General features: G+C 38.9%; 1 protein-coding gene across 1 annotated transcript in view; it reads left to right on the forward strand.

Annotated features, from left to right (window-relative positions):
• Positions 1–19,794, forward strand: part of LOC129776857 (protein apterous) — a 178,687-nt gene extending 158,893 nt beyond the window's left edge. Inside the window, exons 7-8 of the mRNA XM_055782746.1 lie at positions 1,894–2,090; positions 10,533–19,794. Coding sequence (XP_055638721.1) covers positions 1,894–2,090; positions 10,533–10,703 — 368 coding nt within the window. The 3' untranslated portion in view covers positions 10,704–19,794. The remainder of the gene's footprint in view (positions 1–1,893; positions 2,091–10,532) is intronic.
• Positions 19,795–24,307: the final 4,513 nt, after the last annotated feature.

The raw sequence follows: 24,307 nt of genomic DNA on the forward strand, positions 1-24,307 counted from the left end.
TTATAGCCAATACAACATTGTCTAATAGAATTGTAAGCAAAAATTCCACTTACGGGTGAAGTTTTTTCACACTTACCAGTATAATATTTCTCGACAACCAATAATGATTGCGCGTTTCCGTGATACTGTTGTTATGTGTGGTGAAATCTTCATAGTTTGCGGAACCAACCAAGAATTAAAAAAAACTTCATATGATTTCAAAGCTATAAATTCTGAATTATGTTATGCTGATAAATTTCTGGTAGCTACTATCTGTAGTAAACCTCCAGGGAAACTTTAACATTTGTTCTAACATGAAAATCAAATATCACACGCAAAGGGAGCTCTGTGTTTCTTCCCATTGTTTGCCGCTGGCATTAGCGCCCCAAACGCTGCTCGGGCAACCCAGAATCGAACTGCCATTGGTCCCTTCGGACCAACATCAAAGTATCGCGCTCTTGGCTGTCGGTAAACCGCGGTGCTCGCATCGGAATCAAACCCCGTTATTATTTGTCTTGAATCGAAGGTTTCCAACAGTGCGCCAGACAGCCGCAGTGCTACCGAATTTTTCGACGCAAAGCTCTACGTTAGATCTCGTGGCGGAGGCCTTGCGAGTGAGGAGGAGTCGAAACAACAAGCTATGTTTAACTATCTCGAGATGATCCCGTCCTTCAGACGCAGTCCTGTATAATTTCGTGCTTCTTCCTCACTCATCTTCCGCATTGTCTATTTGAACTTGGTGCGTATTTGGTTTAGATCGTTGGTCATTTTTATGACCCCGACCTGTCGATGATCTTGACGAGACCTAGCACCTTTTTTCTGCCGAGACTGTCTATTAAAACCGCTAGCTCCGGCTACCGAATTCCGGCCGGTGGCTCTGTATGTCAGGAACCGTGGGAATAGCTTGAATGTTCACCATTGGGAGGCTATAAAACAACAAAAAAGCCGAAGTACTAAGCAATACCGCGCTGCATTAGCTCAAAAGCTGAATGGGATCCGATGCTGGCCGCGGGAGAGATCGACAGGCGCGTCCGCCACGAGAAGTCAAATGATCTTTTTTATTCATCCAGGTGCGATAAACTTTTGTTGGGCAGAATAAGTTGAATGAAAGTTTTACGTTTGTGCCATTAAAACGGCGAGTGAGGTGATGTTTCGAGATTTAATGTCACTACAAAGCTGATGCGCCGTTGGTATGTAAACGAGCTGACAGACAGGTGGGGCACGATGGTTGCTAAATTTTCGTTGGCTTTCACCTCAAGTCTTTCAGTAAGCATGACTTTATCTAATCTAATGCTTGCAAGATCAAAATATTCATCTCCTAAAATTTTCACCTAGCTCAGCCTCTCAAATTTCCTTGAGTGGTTTAGCTCCGCGTGACCTTCAAATGCATCACCCTTGTTCATTTGAAACGACAATAATTCCCAGCTTCTTCAAATCATTGACACTTAAATCTTATGCGCAACAAACAAACGACGTTCTCGGTCGTAAAGTGTCTCTTCCCGTGATTCCGCGCCTTCGCCACGAAGCCACTTGTGTTTGGGGGCAATGAAGACATCTTATTACTTTTACGATTATTACCAACTCGAACAAAAGCGCTCGGTGAGACACAGACGGGTGTATGTCATACCGGAGTCATGTTTTGTTTTTCCGTCGTTTTTTTTTGGCGTGGTATGAGTTCATTACCGCTCCAATCCTCTGTCAGCGACATTTAACGTGTCGCGAAACAACCTGTGCCGAGAGTACGACCCCTTCTTGGGAGCTTTTTTGCTGGGTGTCTGCGCAGGTTGATCACAGCGGAGGAAAGATATCATCACGGTACACATTTCAACCCATTTCAACACGTTCACCGACTTTGATCCCTTCACTGAAGTAATTATGTTTTTTAACTGTATGTTTATTGTCCTTTCATTACAGATTTAAACACAGAGTACCTAGATCTAGGCTTCAGCCGGGGCCTGGGCTCGTCATCGCGGGCCAAACGAATGCGGACCTCCTTCAAGCACCACCAACTGCGCACCATGAAGTCCTACTTCGCCATCAACCACAACCCGGATGCGAAGGATCTGAAGCAGCTCTCCCAGAAGACGGGTCTCCCGAAGCGGGTACTGCAGGTGGGTCTCACGAGTTTTTATTTTTATTTTATTCACTAACTAACTGATTGTTTCAAAAATGGTCAAGTACCCATAAACATTCAGTATGTTAGGGTGACCGAATGGACCTAGTGGAAGCAGAAAAAAATCGTTTTTTGAATAGTTTTCAAAGCAAAAAATTGATTAATCTATATATATTAGGATGCCAATGAATGTATGGGAAAAAATCGACCCTAAAATTTCAAAAAGTTACACTATACAAAATGTTCATCACCTCGAAAAAACACCCTATGCAAAATATCAGCTCAATCGGACCTAAGGAAGAGTGACGCAAAGCGGCCAAAGTTAGAGTTTTTTTTTAAATCGAAAAATCACCCAAGAGGGAAGTAAACGAAATCGGGGTTTTCGAAAAAAGATTGACGCCAAATCTCTTAAAATTGCATGGAACGTCGAGTTCAAGTGTCATCTCGAAAATTTTTGTTTATTTTTGTCAAAAATCGACACTCTCTAACATAGTTTTTTTTCTGGAATACGAGACGAAACGTATGGTTTTAAGTGCCAATAAAAATAGTTATCTCGATTTTTCATTCGGAACTTGTTGCGGAATGTTGATATACACGATAAAATACGCGATGCAAAATATTGACTCATTCAAACATCATTTATTAGTGTTGTAGACGTTAAAATTTGAGTTTTTTCGATAAACGAAAAATCACTATAAATCGGAGTTTTTAAAAAAAATTGTTGATGCTTAATGTCTTTAAATTGCATGACACGTCGATATTTACTGTTATCTCGAAAACATTTTTTGGCACTTGGTCGTTTTTTCATCTGAAAAGTCGATTTTTGACAAAAAAATTTTTGAGATAACTGTAAATCTCGACGTGTCGCGCAATTTTAGGACATTTGCAATCAAAAAAAAAAAAAGGGATAATCCTCATTTCTGGTGATTTTTCGGTTTTCAAAAAATTCAAATCTTATCGTCTGCAACACTAACAAATGAAGTTTGAATGAGTCAATATTTTGCATAGCGTATATTATCGTGCAAATCAACATTTCGCAACAAGTTCCGAATGAAAAATCGAGATAACTATTTTTATTGGCACTTAAAACTAAAGATGAAACGGATATCCGATAACTATCCGGTATCCGGCCTATCCGGCCAATATTTGCTATTACCAATTTTTTAACCGATTTTGAATCGATTCAATATGTTTTCGCATATCAGTTGATTCCGTTGCGATCGCTACGAGTGTAAAGGCGCGTCCACATTATGCCGAATGATGCCGATCGACCTGTACCAGGCGGCATATTCGGTTCGTTATGTAATGTGGACGCCCCATCGGATGCACGAAGCCGTCACGAACACACGAAGCACTATGTCGTCAACGCTAATTTACTTCGTTTTGTTTTGGTTCGACTTTCTCGAACCGGACCCACTTGTTTCGGGTTGGGTTCGGTTTGATTCGAGTCGGTTTTCGGCACGTCGGCAAGCCCGGGCGGTACGTTCACATTTAGCCGGCTTTACCGGGCGGCCAAGGCCGATTGGCGTAATGTGGACGCTTCTTAACGTTTAATTCAATTTCGTCTCTTTTGGGACGTTTAATTTGATTTGTGGTGAAGTAAGTGTACCTCCGCATATTTTCCTGAGAACAGTTCTAAGTTTTCTAATCTTGAATGAAAATAATCGATTGATGTTCTTTGCTTATTTGAATCCGTAGTGCACTTACTCTCACCCGACTAGTATTGACATTATTTCAATATATCCAAAATAATTTCATTTCATTGTAATACAGAATCTTTCGTCTTGCACTGTGGTCATGCGTATTCTAGAGCTTGCCACTCAGAATGCTTGGTACTAACTAAGTACAGGTCGGACTCGATTATCCGGAGTATTGATTTTTTTTTCACTCCGGATAATCGAGTCAAAAAAAAATTTTTTTTATTCGTTTTTTCTGCATGTTTTTGTTTTTTGAAAACAAAAGAGGAATTTGATTTTTGATTCATCCCCATAAAGTCAGAAAACACCTTTCCCACATGAAAAAAAATAAATTTATCCAGATTCTCTCAGGAGGTGATAGACGATCATATTTGATGAAAAAAAATCCTTCTACGCATATGTTCGAATTTAAACAATGACAGAGTTATAGCACTTTTTTCTGTTTTGGACTCTGTTGCCTAAAACTGGCTCTACATTAAAAAGTACGCTACGAAAGACAACTCTGTTGCCTTCATTTGAAAGATAAGAAAATTTAGTATAGGATATAGCAGCGGAACATCTAAATTAGTGTATTTTAACAACATTTTGGAAGTGAAAAACTTAAAAGTTAATAATTTTTAATGTGTTATTATTACTTTTATTCTAAAAATTGTACTAATAGGATTGTTCCTATCAATTAAATTGAAGCTCTCAAACCGCTCTACAATTTGTGCTTTGACACCCAAATTCTATCTTTCTTAATTTGGCTGCAATATCGATATAAAGAATTCCTGGTAAAAAATCAAGCAAAATCTCCAAAAATCACTATTCTTACCCCACTGTACATGTAATAGCCACTCAAATTTCACCTGAACGTTGAAAGGTTACATTTCTTTTTGAAATAAGTCATATTTTTTTTTTTCCCAAAATATATTTTTTATTAAGGCACATGTGGCGTTAGCCTGACGGGGCCGGGAGTCCAATATTTTGACAAATTTTGTCTTACAACTATGTTAGTAATATGTAACCGATTACTCGCGGTTGGCTCGAGGTTAGTATTACAAGTGTTCTCATAATTGGTATGTTGCAGTCTTCGATGCTCTATACGTGTGCCCGACACGGGCTACTTCCTATTGGGATGCAGCTGACCATTAATCAGCAACGCCCCCCTAGTCTGTACCCCATATCTAGCGTGGTGCGTCTTTCTCGACTCGAGGAATCCAGGATAGAATGGTCACTAGCCGGCGCAATCATCAGCTCGTGTAGAGTTGTCATGAGCGGTATAACCTTTGGCTCTTGTTGAATGATCAGTGGACTGCACAACCTTCGGCCCGTGCATCTGTAAAGAGTGTGTGTATGTATTGCCGCGACTAAGTAAAAGTTTATCGATCGGATAGGAGGGATATGAAACGGGGACACAACGAAGGAAACATCATTAAACGTTGACATCGGCGTTTCTGAGGAACAGGTATAGATGAAGCAGAAGATCAGGATCCCGGCTACCTAAGATATCCCGGACGGGGATATCCGATTGTCTGCCTTTTGCTCTCAGTGCTCTAGAGAGCTGAGAGCGAGCAGCATGGAACCGGATACACGACCAGACAACATGCTCGATGTCGTGGTAGCCATCGCCACAATCACAAAGATTGTTTGCTGCGAGCCCAATGCGATAGAGATGCGCGTTTAGGTTGTAGTGATTGGACATAAGCCGAGATATCACGCGAATGAAATCACGACCTACATTCAATCCCTTGAACCATGCACTCGTCGAGACCTTAGGGATAATCGTGTGTAACCAACGACCGAACTCATCTTCACTCCACATGCGCTGCCAACTAACGAGTGTGTCCTGACGAGGAATGTGAAAAAATTCGTTATAAGCAATTTGCCTTTCAAAAAGTGTGCCTTCTGAAGCGCCCACCTTAGCTAGCGAGTCCGCTTTCTCATTCCCCGGAATCGAGCAATGAGAGGGAACCCATGCTAAGGTAATCTTGAATAATTTTTCGACCAAAACACTCAATAGATGTCTTATTCTTGTTAGGAAATAAGATGAGCGTTTATCAACTTTCATTGAGCGGATTGCCTCTATTGAGCTGAGACTGTCTGAAAAAATAAAATAATGGTCGATGGGCAGTGTTTCAATGATCCCTAGAGCATAGTATATCGCACCCATTTCTGCGACATACACGGAACAAGGATCTTTGAGTTTGAAAGAGGCACTGGAATTTTCATTGAAGATGCCGAAGCCAGTGGACCCGTTTATGTATGAACCGTCAGTAAAGAACATTTTATCAGATCCAACTTTCCCATATTTTTCCGAAAATATCGACGGAATAACATTGGAGCGCAGGTAATCTGGTATTCCATGGATTTTTTGTCGCATGGACAGATCAAAAATGACAGAGGAATTGCAAAAGTTTGGGAAGCAAACTTGGTTGGAGATGCCTGGTGAAGGGTGCACGTCGTGGGTAAGGTACTCATGGTATAAAGACATAAAACTTGACTGAGGAGTCAGCTGGAGTAGATTTTCGAAGTTATCAATCACCAATGGATTCATGATCTTGCAACGGATGAGAAATCTGTAGGATAATTCTGTGAACCGAAGAGTAAGCGGGGGTACTCCTGCCAAAACTTCGAGACTCATCGTATGTGTCGAATGCAAACACCCCATGGCTATACGCAAGCAACGATATTGTATTCTCTCCAGCTTGAGAATATGAATCCTGGCAGCTGATCGGAAGCAAAAACTGCCATATTCTAACACTGACAATATCGTTGTTTTGTACAACTGAATGAGGACTCCTGGATGGGTACCCCACCATGTTCCGGATATTGTTTGGAGAAAATTGATTCTTTGCTGGCATTTCTGTTTCAAATACGCAATGTGTCTCCCCCAGGTACATTTAGAATCAAAATATACACCCAGGTATTTGAAAAACATAGAGTGTTGGATCGTTTTGCCGGATAGGTAAAGCTGGAATTGGGCGGGTTCGTGCTTCCTAGAAAAAACGACCATTTCAGTTTTCTCCGTAGAGAATTCGATACCCAGCTTGAGGGCCCACGTGAACAGATTGTTCATGGTATCTTGCAACGACTTTTGCAGAGCGACGGGATTAGTACCCGTGATGGAAATAACTCCATCGTCTGCAAGTTGTCTCAGCGTGCAGTCTCTAGTTAGACAATCATCCATATCATTGACGTAAAAACTGTACAAGAGGGGGCTTAGGCTGGAGCCTTGCGGTAGGCCCATAAAACTGTAACGAGAAGATTTTGAGTTGCCATGAGAGAAATTCATGTGCTTTTCTGACAGTAAATTGTACAGGAAATTATTCAGAATTGGTGAAAGTCCACGATTATGAAGCTTCTCTGAGAGAATTTCCATGGAAACTGAATCAAATGCCCCTTTGATATCGAGAAAAACGGAAGCCATGTATTTCAGAAGATAGCAGCGCGAGACAATCATTCGTCCCTTTACCTCGGCGGAAGCCAAACTGCGTATTTGACAGCAAATTGTTCGTTTCGACCCACTTGTCTAAACGAAGTAGAATCATTTTCTCTAACAATTTGCGAATACAGGATAACATTGCAATCGGCCTATACGAGTTGTGATCGCAAGCCGGCTTGTTGGGTTTTCGTATGGCTATCACTCTCACTTGTCTCCAGTCATGCGGGACAATATTCAGCTCCAGAAGTCATATTTGAAACATAAAAAAATATTTTTTTCCAAACTGTATATAATCGAATCACATATAATCGAGTCTGACCTGTATCAAATGGAAGGGATTGACAGTTATTTATAAAAAATGCAAATCCAAAATGGCCGCCACCACAAAGTGGCGCCAAATAGATATTTTTTTTAAAAACCACATCAATATGGATATCAAATGAAAGTGCTCGACTAGTAGAACATATCAGATCATGAAAAATTCAAATCCAAGATGGCCACAGTCCGAAAATAACTGATTACTTTTTAATGGTTTCATTCAACTTGCCCTGTTTGTATGTATGTTTGAGTGTTTGTTGGATTGCCCAACATTAATTGAAATTTCACGCATCACTAGAATGACTCTAACGCGATAAATAATAGGATTTTCTATAAGTTTTTTCTAGGGTATATTCTTGAATGCCTAAACTACAGAAATATGAAGGAATTTTGACGTGGGACTACGTCTAACCGGAATATACGGGGGGTAAAATGAAAACCTAAACACAGAACATGCAGGAAAAAATGCTTATAACTCGAACATTTCTTACTGGATCGGAGAGATGTTTGCATCAATTGATAGGGAATATTTCTACGCATCTATCGCAATTAATAGAATGTTATGTTTCATTAGATAAACAATTGATTAACTGTGACATGTTGAGCGTTATCTAAACGCCCTAACTGCTCTGTTTTGATTGGCCCGATTTACGGTTTCCCCAACACGACCATCAAAACCAAGCAGACTTGTGGAAATCGGCATTGAAAATACATGAAAGTAGGGCGAGCTTTTGTTCGGTGTGTTCCCTAACAGAGATTTCAAAACTAATGTACCTGGAGAAATTGGCATTGCAAATTCATGCAGGTCGGAGGTATTTTTGTTCTATAGAAGTTGAAGTTGTTGGTTCATGCAAGTCGGGGGTATTTCGACACCCGCAGTTGTGGATATGCCTTCATATGTTCAGCTCACAGAATTTCTAAGCACACCATTTGATGATTAGGCAAAATGTTGATAACCATTTGCTGCGATAACGCCTATTGATTAAACAATATGCGTTTAAGGTACATGTTCGAAACTGAGTGCCTAAAGTTCATCAAATCAAGCAAATTCGCAGTTCGAGAAGTACATACACTTGAGAGATGCAAACCTTAGGGGTAGAAGTAAAATAAATAATCGTTTGATAATTCTTCCGTTCACATATTTTGTCCTATCCATCATACCAAATGTAAAAGGACTGTCATTAAATTTACTTGAAACGAAGAACATAATCTATCACAATGCATGAATCGACCTTACATAGCCTTTGTACAATAATTTTACTCACATTTAATTGAATTGGGAAATTGTTTCATTCAATCAAAAATTTAATCAATACAAACAAATGATTGCTAAGCTAAGATAGTCCCACGTCAACCTTGCGGTTATATCATAGATATAACCCACCCATTGTTTTATTCTATACGGAAAATTAGATCATAGATCAATATTTTTATGTAAAATGTGTTCATTACTCCCTAAAATGTTATCCTTTATTTGGTTCATACATACATATTTTTTTTCCCAGTTTCGTATTCGCTAATAAGTTTGCCGGATATCCGGTATCCGGTATCCAACCAGACTAGTGTCCGTTTCTACTTGAAACCATATATTTCGTCTCGTATTCCAAAAAAAAGCTAGTCCCAGAGTGCCGATTTTAGACAAAAAATTTTTTTCGAAATTACACTATATCTCGACGTTTCAGGCCATTTTAAGACATTTGGCATCAACATTTTTTTTTTAAAACCCGATCTCCTTTACTCCCTCTTGGGTGATTTATCGATTTTCAAAAAACTCAAACATTGACCGCTTTGCGCTACTCTCCCTTAAATCAAATTGAGCTGATATTTTGCATAGAGTATTTTTTCGAGGTGGTGTGCATTTTGAATAGGGTAAGACATTTGATGCCAAATGTTTTAAAATTGCATGACACGTTGAGATTTACGGACATCTCAAGAAAAATTGATTTTTCAGACAGAAAAACGTGCCAAAAAAAAACTTTTTTTTGACAAACAAAATTTTTCGAAATAACTGTAAATCTCGACGAGTAATGCAATTTTCACACATTTGGTATCAATTTTTTTTTCAAACCTCCATTTTCGGTGATTTTTCGTTTTTCAAATAAACTCAACTTTTGACGTTTGTGACACCAGTAAATGAAGTCCGAATGAGCTAATTTTTTGCATAGGGTATATTTTCGCGCAAATCAACATTTCGTTAATATATATATATATATATATATATATATATATATATATATATATATATATATATATATATATATATATATATATATATATATATATATATATATATATATTGTAAGCACGATTTGCTGTTGAACACCCGACCGAAAATTTGAAAAATTGCACTTATTTTCCACGAATATAACCCGATTCAGTGTAAATATATATATATATATATATATATATATATATATATATATATATATATATATATATATATATATATATATATATATATATATATATATATATATATATATTTACACTGAATCGGGTTATATTCGTGGAAAATAAGTGCAATTTTTCAAATTTTCGGTCGGGTGTTCAACAGCAAATCGTGCTTACAAAGGACTTCTTCATAGCAGAAACCGTTTCCCAAGGACCGTGTTTGATATGGGTCTTAAATTTATGTGGCGTAAACTGTGTTCCATTTTTTAGACACTTTTTTGATTCTATTCATTATAGAATACCATGCCAGGGCACATTTCTTTTGGTAAAAAATCAACAATCAATTTGTTAGGCGATCACGATTTGTCAACCTAATAAGGCATCTCCAGAATAAATTGGAGGGCTCATTTTCCCCGCTTCGAATGCACACACACAAAAAAAAAAAGCTAGATTCTCATCTTTCGCTAATGGGACCATTCACCCTCCACTGGAGCGCGAAAAGAAATGTCCTCATCATCATCATCTCCAGCAGCCAACCCCATCCGCCACCCTCAACTAACAGAGTTTCACATTTCTTTCTATTTTCGCCCTTTTTCTTCCTCCGCCGCAGGTTTGGTTCCAGAACGCACGCGCAAAATGGCGCCGGATGATGATGAAGCAGGAGGGCAAAATCCTGGACTCGGACAAGGGGGAAGGTTCGCTCGATCTGGACGGGTACGTGTCCCACAGCCCCGGGTCGTACATCATGGGCGGCCCCGGTAGCCCATCCTCGCTGGACTAGTGTCGGATGAAAGTCACGTTCCGACGCATGAAGCAGCAGCACCATCAGAATCACCAGGACCAGCAGCAGCCGATACGCAAGTTCCCAAGCCAGCGGTCTTACGATGCAAGTGTAAGTTGACTGTACAGTAGGGGACTTGCCCCGCACCGTTAGGAGTCAGCCTAGATGCGCTGAGAGTGGCAGTAAATTTAACGCGAGCGGAAAAGGGGGTAGCCACTGCCAAAATGTCCACACACAACCGGATGGCGGATACGGGACTGCGTTTGAGTGCGCCTTGCCATTCATTACCATTTCGAGCGAAGACAATGATGTTATTATATTCAAATTCTGCTGTTTAGCTGCTACTGTTTACTGCTACTGCCCCCGCCCCAGCGAAGCCGGAGATTCTGAATCAGCACATAAAAACCATTCGAACAAAACCGATGGGAATTGCGGAATCGCACCGGGGTTGTTTCCAACGAAATAAAAAACAAACGGAAAACAACATGCATATGTAAAGAGATGTAAAATGGAATCAGCAGCAGCAAGAAAAGTCGAAACCAAACTATTGAAGAGTTAAAAAAGAACAGTGCAAAAGGAGTAGACATATATCGAGTAGTAATAATAATGTATGCACATATGATTACCGGGCATGTTGCATACTTATGATTTTGTTATGTTAAGTTTAAGTTTTTTTTCATTGTTATTTGCTGCCTTTGCTGCTGGAATGGCCTCCTTTACTACTCGTGGTAACTTGTACGCCTCTGACGGTATGCGTGTTTTTGCATTCCTTGCAGACAGAGTGGAGTACACGGAAGCACGGTGGGGCGCTTTTCGAATTTCGACGATGTTGAGCAAATTGCGGGGGATAGCAAATAATCATGCTCATATTTCTCTAGACGCACGAGCTCACTTCTTCCCCCTTCACTGTCCAGCTGGACTGTCTTTCGTCTCATCCCATTTTTCCTATGCCTGATACAGCAGTTGTTCGCTAACTGGTCGGAAAAGTCAATATTGCACTCAAAAAATATTAATTGAAAAGTATGGAAGTGCAAAATAAAAACTACACTAAGTGAAATAATTAGTAAATAGAACGAATTTTTGAATAAATGCATCCAATCCAATCATTTTGTACCGTACTAATTATTGATTTAGTTTACGAGGAGAAATTGGTATACATATATGTCAAGCAGAGCCATGATTCGTAAGCCCAATATCGGCTACATTTTTCCGGCGAAAATGCACGTATTACAATTGGGGCTGTCCACATACCACGTGGACAGAAATAGCACGACATCAGACATCCCCTCTCCCCTTCCATGGACAAGCAGGGAAATTATCATTTCTTTGATTTGTTTCCCTAATATTTCCGGTGAAGTTGTTTGTATAGCTGTCTACTTTCGACCCAGCAAGTTTCGCGAAGTGTGTTAACAATGAAGTTATTACCAGCATTAATTGATTTTACATACATATACGAAAAAACAATTTAAAATGTTTATATCATGTGAAATTTAGGACATTTTAACATTGGTTTCTTTTCCTTGTTCGTTTGACGAAGGTGTTCGATTGCCACGATTCTTGGCCAAAGGTAGTGAATCCCCACCAAGATGACGACTTTTCTTGTTCCCCTTATCGTGAAGGGAAAGATTATAATTTTTTATTCAAATTTTAAAATACAATTTGGCATCTTTTAGAAAACAAAGCTGTGTAGCATTTTATAAAGGGTCATTCTCAAGGATGACCGCAAATCCTCCCGGTGATCTCGTAATAGAAATTCTGTTGAAATCGTATGATATTTTGCAGTAACGAGTTCTTAGTCTGGACAGGATTTTCTGCTCCTTCGTCGCTTTTATGTTCTCGAACGTGGCTATGGAGCCTTTGATTCTCCGGAGGAACAGCCTTGCTTTAATGGATCATTTTCGTGGTATTTTCGTGAGATAAATTCAAAAAAAGTATGGTTGAGGCCCACTGAGCTCGTCCCAAGTCGAAAATTGAATCTGCATTCCCATTGGTCCCAAACCAAAGTTGTTTAGCTATATCGGTGGGAGGTTGGAGTGTGTCACCTATTGTAAGACTTTTTTTTTTGTTAAGACAATCAGGTCCTCATCTCCGCTGGTTTAAGCGAGAAATCTGGCAGTTCTGGAGACTATCGCCGCGTCCTCGAAGATGTCAAACAGAGGTTCCTCTACTTCAGCGCATACCGAGACTTCTGGTGTTGATGGTAGCAGGCTAAAGATAATCCGCAGTGCATTTTTGTAGGAGTTCATCTCTGGCCAGGTACCTCAGTTACAAACCATCTTTGGCCACCCGTCACTCGGTTATCACCCCGGTGAGGTTTAGTGATGGCTAAATATTAAACTGTGTGGTACAGTTCTTCCTCACCTTGTCGACATGCTGCTGGAAATTCAGGTTGCAGTCGACCACCACAGTATGTTCAACGTTCTAAGGCTGGGGATGCGTTCTTTGTAAATTTTTGCCCCCGAACGCATTCCCATCGTGTAAATTTTGACCACCTTGTTACCACTCTTTTGTCTCTAAAGTCGGAAACCTCATTCAAAATGTCATTTACCAATAGCATTGGTAGCTACCTAGATCTTGACGCTTGATGCTATACGCATGTTCCCAGGTTGTCATCCGAACACTAAGACGGAATCTTGAGGTATACTAGTTTCTTCGTGGAGGCACCTGGAACTAGCTTACCCAACTTTTACCTCGAAAGTCCGGTTTATCGCGAGATTTTTCACAAAGTGCAGATTGCCGTCTGTCAATGTCTTCAGAACTAGTGGTATCCAGGTTTGGTTGTACGTCTGCTTCAGATTCAGGGCTATCATCTACACGGGTTGTATTTCTGAATACATAATACAGAAATCCCAAAGAGCTACTTCCTCCTAGTAAAGATCGGTTTTGGGGGATAGTTAATGGTGCTGCATTCCGCTTGCCCAAATATTTCTTTCGATCAACATTGCTGTAAATTATTAAACTTTTTATCGTCCATCACGATTTGCTTGAAAAATGCGAATTTTCGTTGAGTTTATAAAGATGATGGAGAAATGATCCATTAAATGTTTTTCGCACCAAGGTTAACCAGATGCTCATGAATATAAATATTTGTAATGAATCTGCTACTTCGCGTATGTATCGCGTATTGAGGATTATTCTTGATCAGCGTTTCGATTTGATTAGCATCAGTGGCGGCACAAACTTCCCGGACAACCCAATAGAAGTGTATTTCAGAAAATATTACATTTCAACGAAGATTGTCTCCGTTGCTAGGGACACTTTTTCAGAGATAAGGTCTGTGCACCCATGAATGAATTTATTGTTTGTGTTCCATTTTCGAGTTTTAAGAAGAAAAAAACGAAGCAGTTTTTACTTATGTGGTGTCTTACCTCTGATCTTCATCCATTTTTATTTATTTAAAATTATACTACATCCCGTTGAGAGATTAGATCTTCTTCACAATTTTTCGCCAATAAACCCGATCCATCGCTGCAGTTCTCCAACTCCCGACCGCATCGATTCTTGCCAAGTCCTGCTCCATCTGGTCCAACCACCTCGCTCGCTGGGTTCCTCTCCTTCTTGTTCCTACTGGATTCGATGCGAACACCATTTTTGCGGGGCTGGTGTCCGGCATTCTTAGATCTGTTGTTTGCGGGGTGATTTTGTCCATTCAGTTGACAAAATTTGACAAAAATGCCGCAATTGCTGGATACTTGTTGGATTTTTGCTCCTGGCGCTTAATTTACAAAATTGATTAGAGATGCTCGATCGGATTATGGTCGAGAAACAGTGAACCACTTGAACCACTGCGAAACCAGCTTTTTGGTGTACTTCGGATCTCCGTCTTGTTGGCATGTATATCTGCGTCCCAAGGTTTTGTGCAGACTCCCTTGGTCATGATTCCATCGGTTGATAAATCAACATTGGCAAAGTAATTCTTCAAATTAACCCCTTCCCGTTCAACATCCAGTCTCACTCGTGGGTACATGCATAACATAGGGCGCTAGAACGCTCAGCAGAGTAGCGAAATCACTTGATGTGTGACGTATTAAATAATACGGGAAAAAAACAGCAACAAAAAATAAATTGAAAGGGGGACTATAACTTTTTTTTGGTATACTGTATATGCCAGTTAGGTGCATCATATACCACCCAAAATATCGGATAAATGATGATGTAAATACGCTGCTTATACGATTTAGTTTTTGCTGGGTTCTTCAATATGTGTTGAGCTGGTCCACTTCATCTATTGCACAAATATTGTGTCAGTTAAATTCATCCAATTGTTGTATCATTTAAACTCTCCAGACGGCACCGGCAAGCGCAGATATGCATTACCAACTCGCCAAACTCATTCAGCAAAAAAATCCTTTGAGCGTGATAGTGAACCCATCAGCAAATTGTGCCAGCATAAGCAAGTGCCCAAGTCCGAAAAGTCTCGGACCATCGCCACACAGTTCAATCGCTCCAAATTCCGATTTTTTCCCCAGCAAACATTAAATCGTATAACTTTTGCACATGCTAGGTCGCACATAAATTGGTATCAAATCATAATCGCATAAAATATCAATTCAAGGATACATCATGTATATCTGAAATCGTATAAAATGCAGAAATACGATTTTCTATATCATTGATGGATTAAGTCATATATCGGTCTGACAATCATCCTTATGTCACGATGTGTTGTATTATATACGTACATAATATTAATTTTAATCAAATTGTCAGGTCAAATCGCATATCAGTGTCACATGTATCGTAAATCGCTGTATACGGCTTTATATACACATACAATATGACATTTTCGTATATCGCATCCACTTTTGCATGTATATGCCAGTTATACGCATCATATATCTCTCACATGTGGCTTGGATGTATGTCACCTCCAATTATGACATTTTATATTATTTAATGTTTGCTGGGTTGCTTCTCAAATTAATCGATAACAGTTGAAAATTTATTTGATGGAAATAGACGAACTAAACATAACCTTTTTTTGTCATTATTGCAAGAACTGAAAATACAGTAACAATACGAATACAACCCGATATCAATAAAATGGACGTCGGTTCGAATTGTGGCACATTACGATGTGTCGTGTCGTGGAAGCCTTATCGAGTGAGCACAATAAATTATTGAAATGCTTCAGATCTCACATGCTTCGATAGAAAAATGTCAATCACGTCATTGTCATCAACCAGATAATGCACCAGCTGGAGAGCGTGTGTGGATTCAATGTTTCGAATCAATATTTATGAATATGTGGTCACAAAAGATGATGGATTTTTGCGTGTATCGTACGATGATACGACGCAGTCAGGGTAACGTCATGCTACGATGTCGTGAGTTGTGCCAAAAATTCATGGTCCAAATGTAAGTGAAGGTAGAGGGCGAACGATTGTGATTCCTACGACACAATCGACAGAGACTGCATGAGGAAGAATAAATTTACTTGCAAGACTCTATCATGAGCAACGTCGACACAGCATTTGCTATTGCCAGGCTAAAACGCAATGCATTGTCAAGTCCAATAGAGTTGTAATAATGTGGTAACATTTCCACGCAATTCGACATAGACGTCATTGAGCTTCGTGTTTCATTAAAAAAAATGGTAACGAATTTTCGGATAGAATAAGTAAGCTTTTAAAACGAAAAATATAAATGGAAATTAGCTATACCGTATATAATATATATTCTATGTAACAGAGTCACACATTTTCTGCAAGTGGGCAACAATTTTGAACGAAAATTGTTTCTGAAAATGTGCTTTCGGATCTGCTAATCTAAAGGAGAGTAAATTTCTCCACAAATACAGATGAATTATTTTGATGTTTGTTTTTCATCAACTTCCATCACTTACATGGAACGATTACTAAACGAAGTAAATGAAAAAATACTGATAATGGCGGACAATCATTCACAATCATTGAAATTCAGAGTACTGATATGAATACTCCTTGACTGAATGACAACGATGAAATAATGTGCTACCAAATTGGCCGGTATATCAGTTCCAAGAAACTTGTTTGTGGTATCTTTGGTTTCCCAATTCCCAACAGTTATCCATCCATTCAGAAAACGACAAGAGCCTTTTTTTCACTAACGAAACAGCAATTGAACGAAATTAATATTAATTTACTTTATTTCATTTTTCTACTTTCCAACCAAAATATACAGCTTTTTTTCTTTACATTTTACTTAACATATTAAAACTTCACATCAAGCATGTCAGTTATTTGAATGAAATACGTTTTATTTAAGCAGGTCATCGTCTACAGCTCTCAATTCTTCCGTATGTCATGGATCCCATCGCCACATATCCATTTGATCTTCATCAAAGAATGAATCAAAACCGTAAAACCATTCGAACACACTTACATTAGTTGTTTTTCTATTTAACAACCAAAATATTCACTAGAAATAATTTATATGGCAGAACAACGTTTGCCGGGTCAGCTAGTTCTGCTATATATTTTGACACTTGTGTTTACCATTTACTCACGTAGGATGTACGAATAGTTAGTACGGTAGAAAATGACTATCGAATCGTTACTAGTTACTATAACATTTGTTATATATACTAATTATTTCTCTCAGTGTATTAATCTATAATAAGATCCTTGATGCATCAAAAGTTCATATTTTACGTTCAACTGTTTTTTAACTGGGCTATAGCCCAGTTTTCGAGCGCCTAGTTGAAAGCAGCCCAGTTAAAAAAAATGGGTAGGTCATATCTATGATAAAATGCAAGGGTAACGTGGGACTACCTTAGCCTAGCAATCAATTGTTCGCATTGATAAAAATTTTGATTGAACGAAACAATTTCCGAATTCAATTGAATTCAATATATTTGCTTTTAGCATTGACATTGAGCAAGTTGCACAATATCGTAGGTGGTGCTAATTCAGAACTGTTATGTTGAAAACTAGCCTCCATCCGTTGCTGATGATTGGTAATGTCTCTTAGATGAAACAATTGAATTCAATATATTTGCTTTGTGAGTAAAAAGATTGTATAATGCCATGTAAAGTCAATTCATGCAATAGATTATGTTCTTCGTTACAAGTAAATTCAATGACAAGTCTTTTACGTTTGGTATGATGTGTTAGGAAAACACATTTCAGTCAGAACAAAAATTACCCCGATTTGTATGTATTTGCAATGCCGATTTCCCCAGGCACCTTGGTTTAGAAGTCTTTATTAGGTAAACCCATTTCAGTCGGGACAAAAATACTACTGACCTGCATGAATATGCAATGCTAATTTCCTCAGACACCTTGGTTCTGAAGTCTGTGTTAGACAAACACATTTCAGTCGGAACAAAAATACCCCCGACTTTCATGTATTTGCAACGCCGATTTCTCTAACGCTACTTGGTTTTGAAGTCTGTGTTAGGGAACACATTTCGGTGCGAATAAAAGTCCCCATACTTTCATGTGTTTGCAATGCCGATTTCCCTAAGGCTGCTGGGTTTTAATGGCTGTGTTGGGGAAACCGTAAATCGGGCCAATCAAAACGAGGTAGTTAAGGCGTTTAGATAACGCTTAACATTTTACAGTTATTCAATTGTTTATCTAATGAAACATAACGTTTCATTAATTGCGATAGAAGCGTAGAAATATTCAGTATCAATTGATGCAAACATCTTTCCGATCCAATAAGAAATGTTCGAGGTATAAGCATTCGGAATCTTTCATTTTTTCCTGCATGTTCTATGTTTAGGTTTTCATTTTAACCCCCATATACTCCGGTTAGACGTAGTCCCACGTCAAAAACGACCAGTTAGCGAACAAGTGCTGTATATCGATTCCCTGGTTTCGAGGATGAGGCAAAGCAAAGTTTCACTCACACATGCTCACGCCCACCGGTCTGCAGGCATTGATTGAAAGATGGGAAGATCGAATCAGTTTCATTGTCAGCAACCACCGACGGTGGCTGCAGCAGCAGCAGCAGCGGAGATATTTATGCTGTACTCCACAAAACCACCACCCGCTCTTACGTGTCAACCTTCCCCCCTACGCGTTTCGTGATGCTGTCTCGCAACTCTTCGACGAATGTCGTCGGCCATCCATCCATCTATCCATCCACGACATCTTAACGTATTCCCTCCCGATTTCCCACCACGCTTTGAATTCGACGCTAACCGCTCCCGGGGAAGGCTCCCCAGCCCCAGAGATCAGCCAGCACACGATTTTCGCAGAAAGTTCGCTTCTTCCGCGATGGTTGCTCATTGATGCATGGATGAATAAATATGCGAATACATGTCGAGTATGCTGCAACGTTACAACAGAATGACTAAGCAAAAACAACTACCCAACAAGAAGAATGAAAGCAACAAATAAAGAAAACGATGCATTGAACTGAAATTGAATTTCAAATTTGATGAATGAGCGTTCGTTCGTTCGTTCGGTTGGGGCTGCTGCCCCGGATAAGGCCCGGAACAATGTGAGCAAGTGACAGCGCCCCATAAATTCTGTAGGTACGCACTGAAAAAAAAAATACAAGGTAGCAAACAAAACGAGGATCGCACAGCGCAAAGTGTGTTGTGATGATTATGTAGATATGCGAGCGGGAGCTGAGTTATTTTGTATTTTCATAAACGAAACAACACAAAAAAAAAGGAAAACCGTAGCAACTAGCAACTGTATAAAGTGGATATTTAAATAAATTTTTAGATCTCAAACCAACGCTTCTCGTATACGCGTAGTATAATAAAGGAGAATGTTAAAGTGACACCGGAGGCAGTTGAATCGATTGCTAACCGAAAAAGTTTGAGCACGGAATAGATAGCAAAAAATGCGTCCAATCTATTCTGGAATTGTTGTTTGAAAAATAGGAAGAAAAAAAAACTATCCTTAGCGTATGTATTATCTGCTAAGGTGAGAATATAACCCTGTGAACCATGATCGTACTATTTTGTCGAATGCTGCTCAACGAGACTTAGCTTGTAGTGAATAATTGTGTGGTATTGATGAGTGGAATGAATTAGAATAGCAACCGCGATGATGAATTGCTTTATTTATGGTTATAAGGGAGCAGACGTAAAGTGTACAGAGCGTAGAGTAAATAGGAACTATTAAGTAAATTTGTATCAGGATAAAAAAAATCGGTCGGCATGGATCGTCGTTTATTTATATAAATTAATTGAAATAAATATTTTGAAAAATGTATACGAAAAATCGATGATTTTTTGGATATTACAGTCTCTACCTTTCCCGGATGTTGTTTTGATACAATTGGCAAATTGGAATCACTACGTGATCGTTTTATACAAGCGGATTTGAGGTGAGTATTATGTAAAGTACAATGGTCGTTTGAACAGTCCCTGTACTACTGACACGTATCGAGGTTATGTTTAGTTAGTAGCATCTCTTGGAAGAACAAATCAAGTTTAAGCCATATTGGTCTGTTTCCTTGTGTTTGGCGTTCGTATGAATTGAGGAAGTCGAGTATTTTTTTCCATGACGACAACACGCTTAAGTAGTTGTAGTCGTAACATTAATGGAAATAGAGTTCCAACTCGTTTTACATTCCCCCTGTTCTCCAGACTTGGTTCCCTCGGATTACTATTTGTTCCCCAGTTTGAAGAAATGACTGGCTAACGAACAAAATTCATTCAAATTAGGAGATTATTGCAGAAACAAATGGCTATGTAACAATGACATATTTCCATCAGATGCGTGTACACCCAGGTTTTTTCCCCGTTGTTTTTGTGCGATTTTTTACGAGGTTTTTTATGCGCGTAAAAAAATACCAGTGCAATATCACATCTCTCCTTCCGCTCACAATTCTCTCTTATATTCCCTCAGAGCATATTACGGTAATTAGTGCTTGTAACGGAGCTTAGCGCTTATGAAGGAAATTAGTGCCGCACCTTATCACGGATATTACGTAGATCTTAGGTGTTGGGTAACGAGGAGCTCGCCGGGCGGTACAACGAGACGGGGTTTTTACGGGTAGCAATTCGTGAATGTCTTTCCCTGTCTACATAACTCTGGACGGTCCAACAGTGGTACTGCACCTGCATCGGCAGAAGATTGTACAAATCACAAGGGAATCTTCTAGCAACAGCAGATGACCTCATTCGTGAGGCAGTAACCAACGAAATTGTAGGAAAAAACTACGGGTTTTCGGATGCGGACAACAATCAACTTTTTACTCCCTTTTTTCGTGAGGATAGTCTCATTTGATAACTATCATTAGGTGACATGGTTTTATTACGCTGATTTTCCAATTAACGCGGATTTTCGAAAATGATCATGTCAAATTTGACTTAAAAATGCATGAAACGTCGAGATCTGGTGTTATCTTGAAAAAAAAATTTTGGCCGAAAATCGACTATTTGGAGTGTAGCCTGAGTGGCCAAAAATCAAAACTTTGAGGCTCCCCTAAATCATGTCCAATTGAGCTGAAATTTTGAATTGGTCATTTTTTGGGCCAATAAACGAAATGTACATGGTCGATTCTTTAAATTCGATAATTATTTTTTTCCGTCCCTTTATTGCCTCTCAGGCTCAGAAGGTCCCAGAAGATCGATTTTCGGCCAAAAATTTTTTTTTCGAGATGACACCAGATCTCGACGTTTCATGCATTTTTAAGTTATTTAACATCGAAAAATTATTTCGATTTTCCTTATTTCTTTTACTACCTCTTGGAAGACTTTCGAACATCAAAAAATCTAAACTTTGAGCTCTTTGAGGCACCCCTAAATCATGTCCGATTGAGCTGAAACTATGAACAGATCATTTTTCGGACTAATAAACAAAATGTACATGATCGGTTTTTAAGATTCGATGATGATTTTTTTTTCCATACATCCATTGCCACCCTAATATTCATATGTGCATATGTACATTGTTTTCGTGGTTCCATAACACCGGAGACAGATGAAAACAGGCGTTCGGCGATCAACGATTCGATAACACTGAAGTAATTCGTGACGCAGTTACATCGTACTTCAAAAAGTTGGACGCTACGCACTTCGCGCTCGGAACAGAAAAACTCGTGCCACGCTATGAAAAATGCCTCGAACGTTAAGGCGATTATGTAGAAAAAAAAGGTAGACTACGAAAATCACCTTGTTTTTTGTCCTAACATTATTTTTCCGCGATTTCTGAGGCACTGAAACACACACACAGTTTTTCATGTATATTGCCAGTTTTTTTAAGTATGTCAGCGAAACAGCCAATGGCAAAAAATCTCCAGTTTTTTTTTCTAATTTACACAGTTTTATCCTCAAAATTATATTCTTTTCTTCCAGTTGTGCGAATCCTACTACACTCCACTCACATCGCAGTCCTTTGTGACGATAATTGTCTTTCTCTATCTATATCTATATCTACACAGAAGTATGGTATGATGTTTCCTCATTAATTTACCTCCCTCTTATTGATATTTAGTTCGATCAGGAAAATTATGTCAGTTTGGATAATATTTATGTAGGTGCCGCGACTGAAATATTGATCAATGAATATTTGTGTGTATGTATAATTCCAGACAGCTAAATTCAAGACCGATTCGATAAGTTTTTATATTGTACTTCGCTATCAAGCTCTAAAACGATTTAATTTCAATGATTCTTTGATTACCAACATGATGATATTTTATCCAACTTATGTCATAGAAAGGAGGCATATGTCAATTGTTCCAATTCTACAATGTTTTGAGAACTTTTGCGATCGAAATTAGTTTCAGGATATCGATGATGAGTTTGGGGAGATCCAAACCTGTATTTTACTGACTTCACTGTAAGAGCCCCCGCAGACTGCATACTTTTTATCGGCAAACAGTTTGATCGAGTGGGCCTTTTAGTGCAAAAACCGACCCAACTGAATCGGTGTAATGTGCACATATGCATATCTTTCCATACTGATTAGGTCAGCCGATCAAATTATTGGCCGTAACGTAGTCTGCAGTCTGCGGGGGCTTCAAACGAACGCTAGGATGCTTCTTTCTTTTGGAGTAAAATTTTGTCACTAAAAAGAAATAACAAATAACAACATTGAATGGCGTGTACTTTCCCTATGGAACTTTTGCCGTCTCAACGTATGCATTAACTAGCGCCATTTATTAATAGTTAGTTGAGATTCCTTAAGCCAATAACAATAATGTTGCTTTTCCTAAATTGAGAAAAAAAAATCCAACATTTCTTACAACACCATGATTGCCTAATGAATTATTTTGAAGCTCCAACTTTATCACCTCTATTCAATTTGGCGAAATAAAATAATCAATTGATTTTGCTTCCCTCCGAAGTATACTAGTCGAGTCGTTTGTACTCGAAAAATTCGCGAAAATCGATCCAATTTCTTGCGATTTTTATTCCATCTCAGAAAAAGTTATTTTTTAATCTATTTTTCAGTGTACATCGATTTTAATCTCACCAAGTTATATAAATATAGTGTCACCATTTGGATCGCTTCATTAAGCTTGCTGATTCTTCTACGATTTACTTCTTTGCTTCCGTAAGGGTGAGATGAAGGGGAAGACGGGGGAAGACCGTCCCCCTAAGAAAACCAATTTTCATTGAAACGTCCTTCAGGATTTCCCCTATTTGTTGTACTACACATCATTGAGTATCTAACAATCTACTTCTAAAAAATGTGTAACTTTGTGTTGATTGCATAACTTTTTTTGCGTTTTTTCTAGTAAAAATAACAGGAACAGTGTTGTTTATGTTTAGGGTTGTTCATAAACTACACACAAATTTCTGAAAAGGCCATCAATATTCCACGTGCAGAGTTTTGCAAATATTCGTGAAAAATTTACCATATTATCGGAATCTATAAGGACGATTATTCGGCGACTTCCTTATGTACCTTCGGGGCATTTGTGTGACGAGTAAAAAGATGGTATTTTATTTGATATGAAAATCATTCAATATCAAGACATACCCCGTCGAAAGTGGACCGTCTTCCCCCCAGAGCACCTTTTGTATTATTTTGCACTTTTGACGCGTTTTAAATTATATTTTACATATTTTTTAACGTAGAAAGAACCGGAACAATCCACTGAAGGATTGGGACACTGACAATTAACTGAATACAAAGTTTTTGCAGGAAAAATCCTTATTTTGGTTGCCTTGAAAATTAGATCACTTGCAACCGCAATGGACGAAAACTTTGTTTTGTTTACAATTTTGATATTTCGTGCGCTCAAGTGTTGCCAAGTATTTCGAAACGACAAAAAAGGCTAATCATGCTTCTTGCGTGACATATTTGCCAAAAAACTGAAGATTTCTTATAAAACTAGAAGTGGTCCGTCTTACCCCGCCGGGCGGTCTTACCCCGTCTTCCCCTACTGCAATCAGTGGCTCATACGATGACTGATTTGGATGATTACATTAGTTCCATCCGAGAGGTTGTTTTCTAGAACTGGATCGGACCGAGAATCTTCTTTGACTAAATCTCAGGCGTATGACACGGTTGGCTTTCATGGAATAGTTGTCAGCTGAGTTCTGGGCATACCAATTGTTGAATTTCTGATAATTATTTTTTAATTAATTCATTTATTTAACACGTTTGGCTCCGGATTGTTCTCACTCCGCTTTCCATTCAGTTCGCTTCAAGAGTGCACAATATCAGTGCCGGTCCCCGCTTCTAAGGATATTTATTGTATAA

The sequence above is a fragment of the Toxorhynchites rutilus genome, chromosome 3 (assembly GCF_029784135.1).
Source record: "Toxorhynchites rutilus septentrionalis strain SRP chromosome 3, ASM2978413v1, whole genome shotgun sequence".
NCBI lineage: Eukaryota > Metazoa > Arthropoda > Insecta > Diptera > Culicidae > Toxorhynchites > Toxorhynchites rutilus.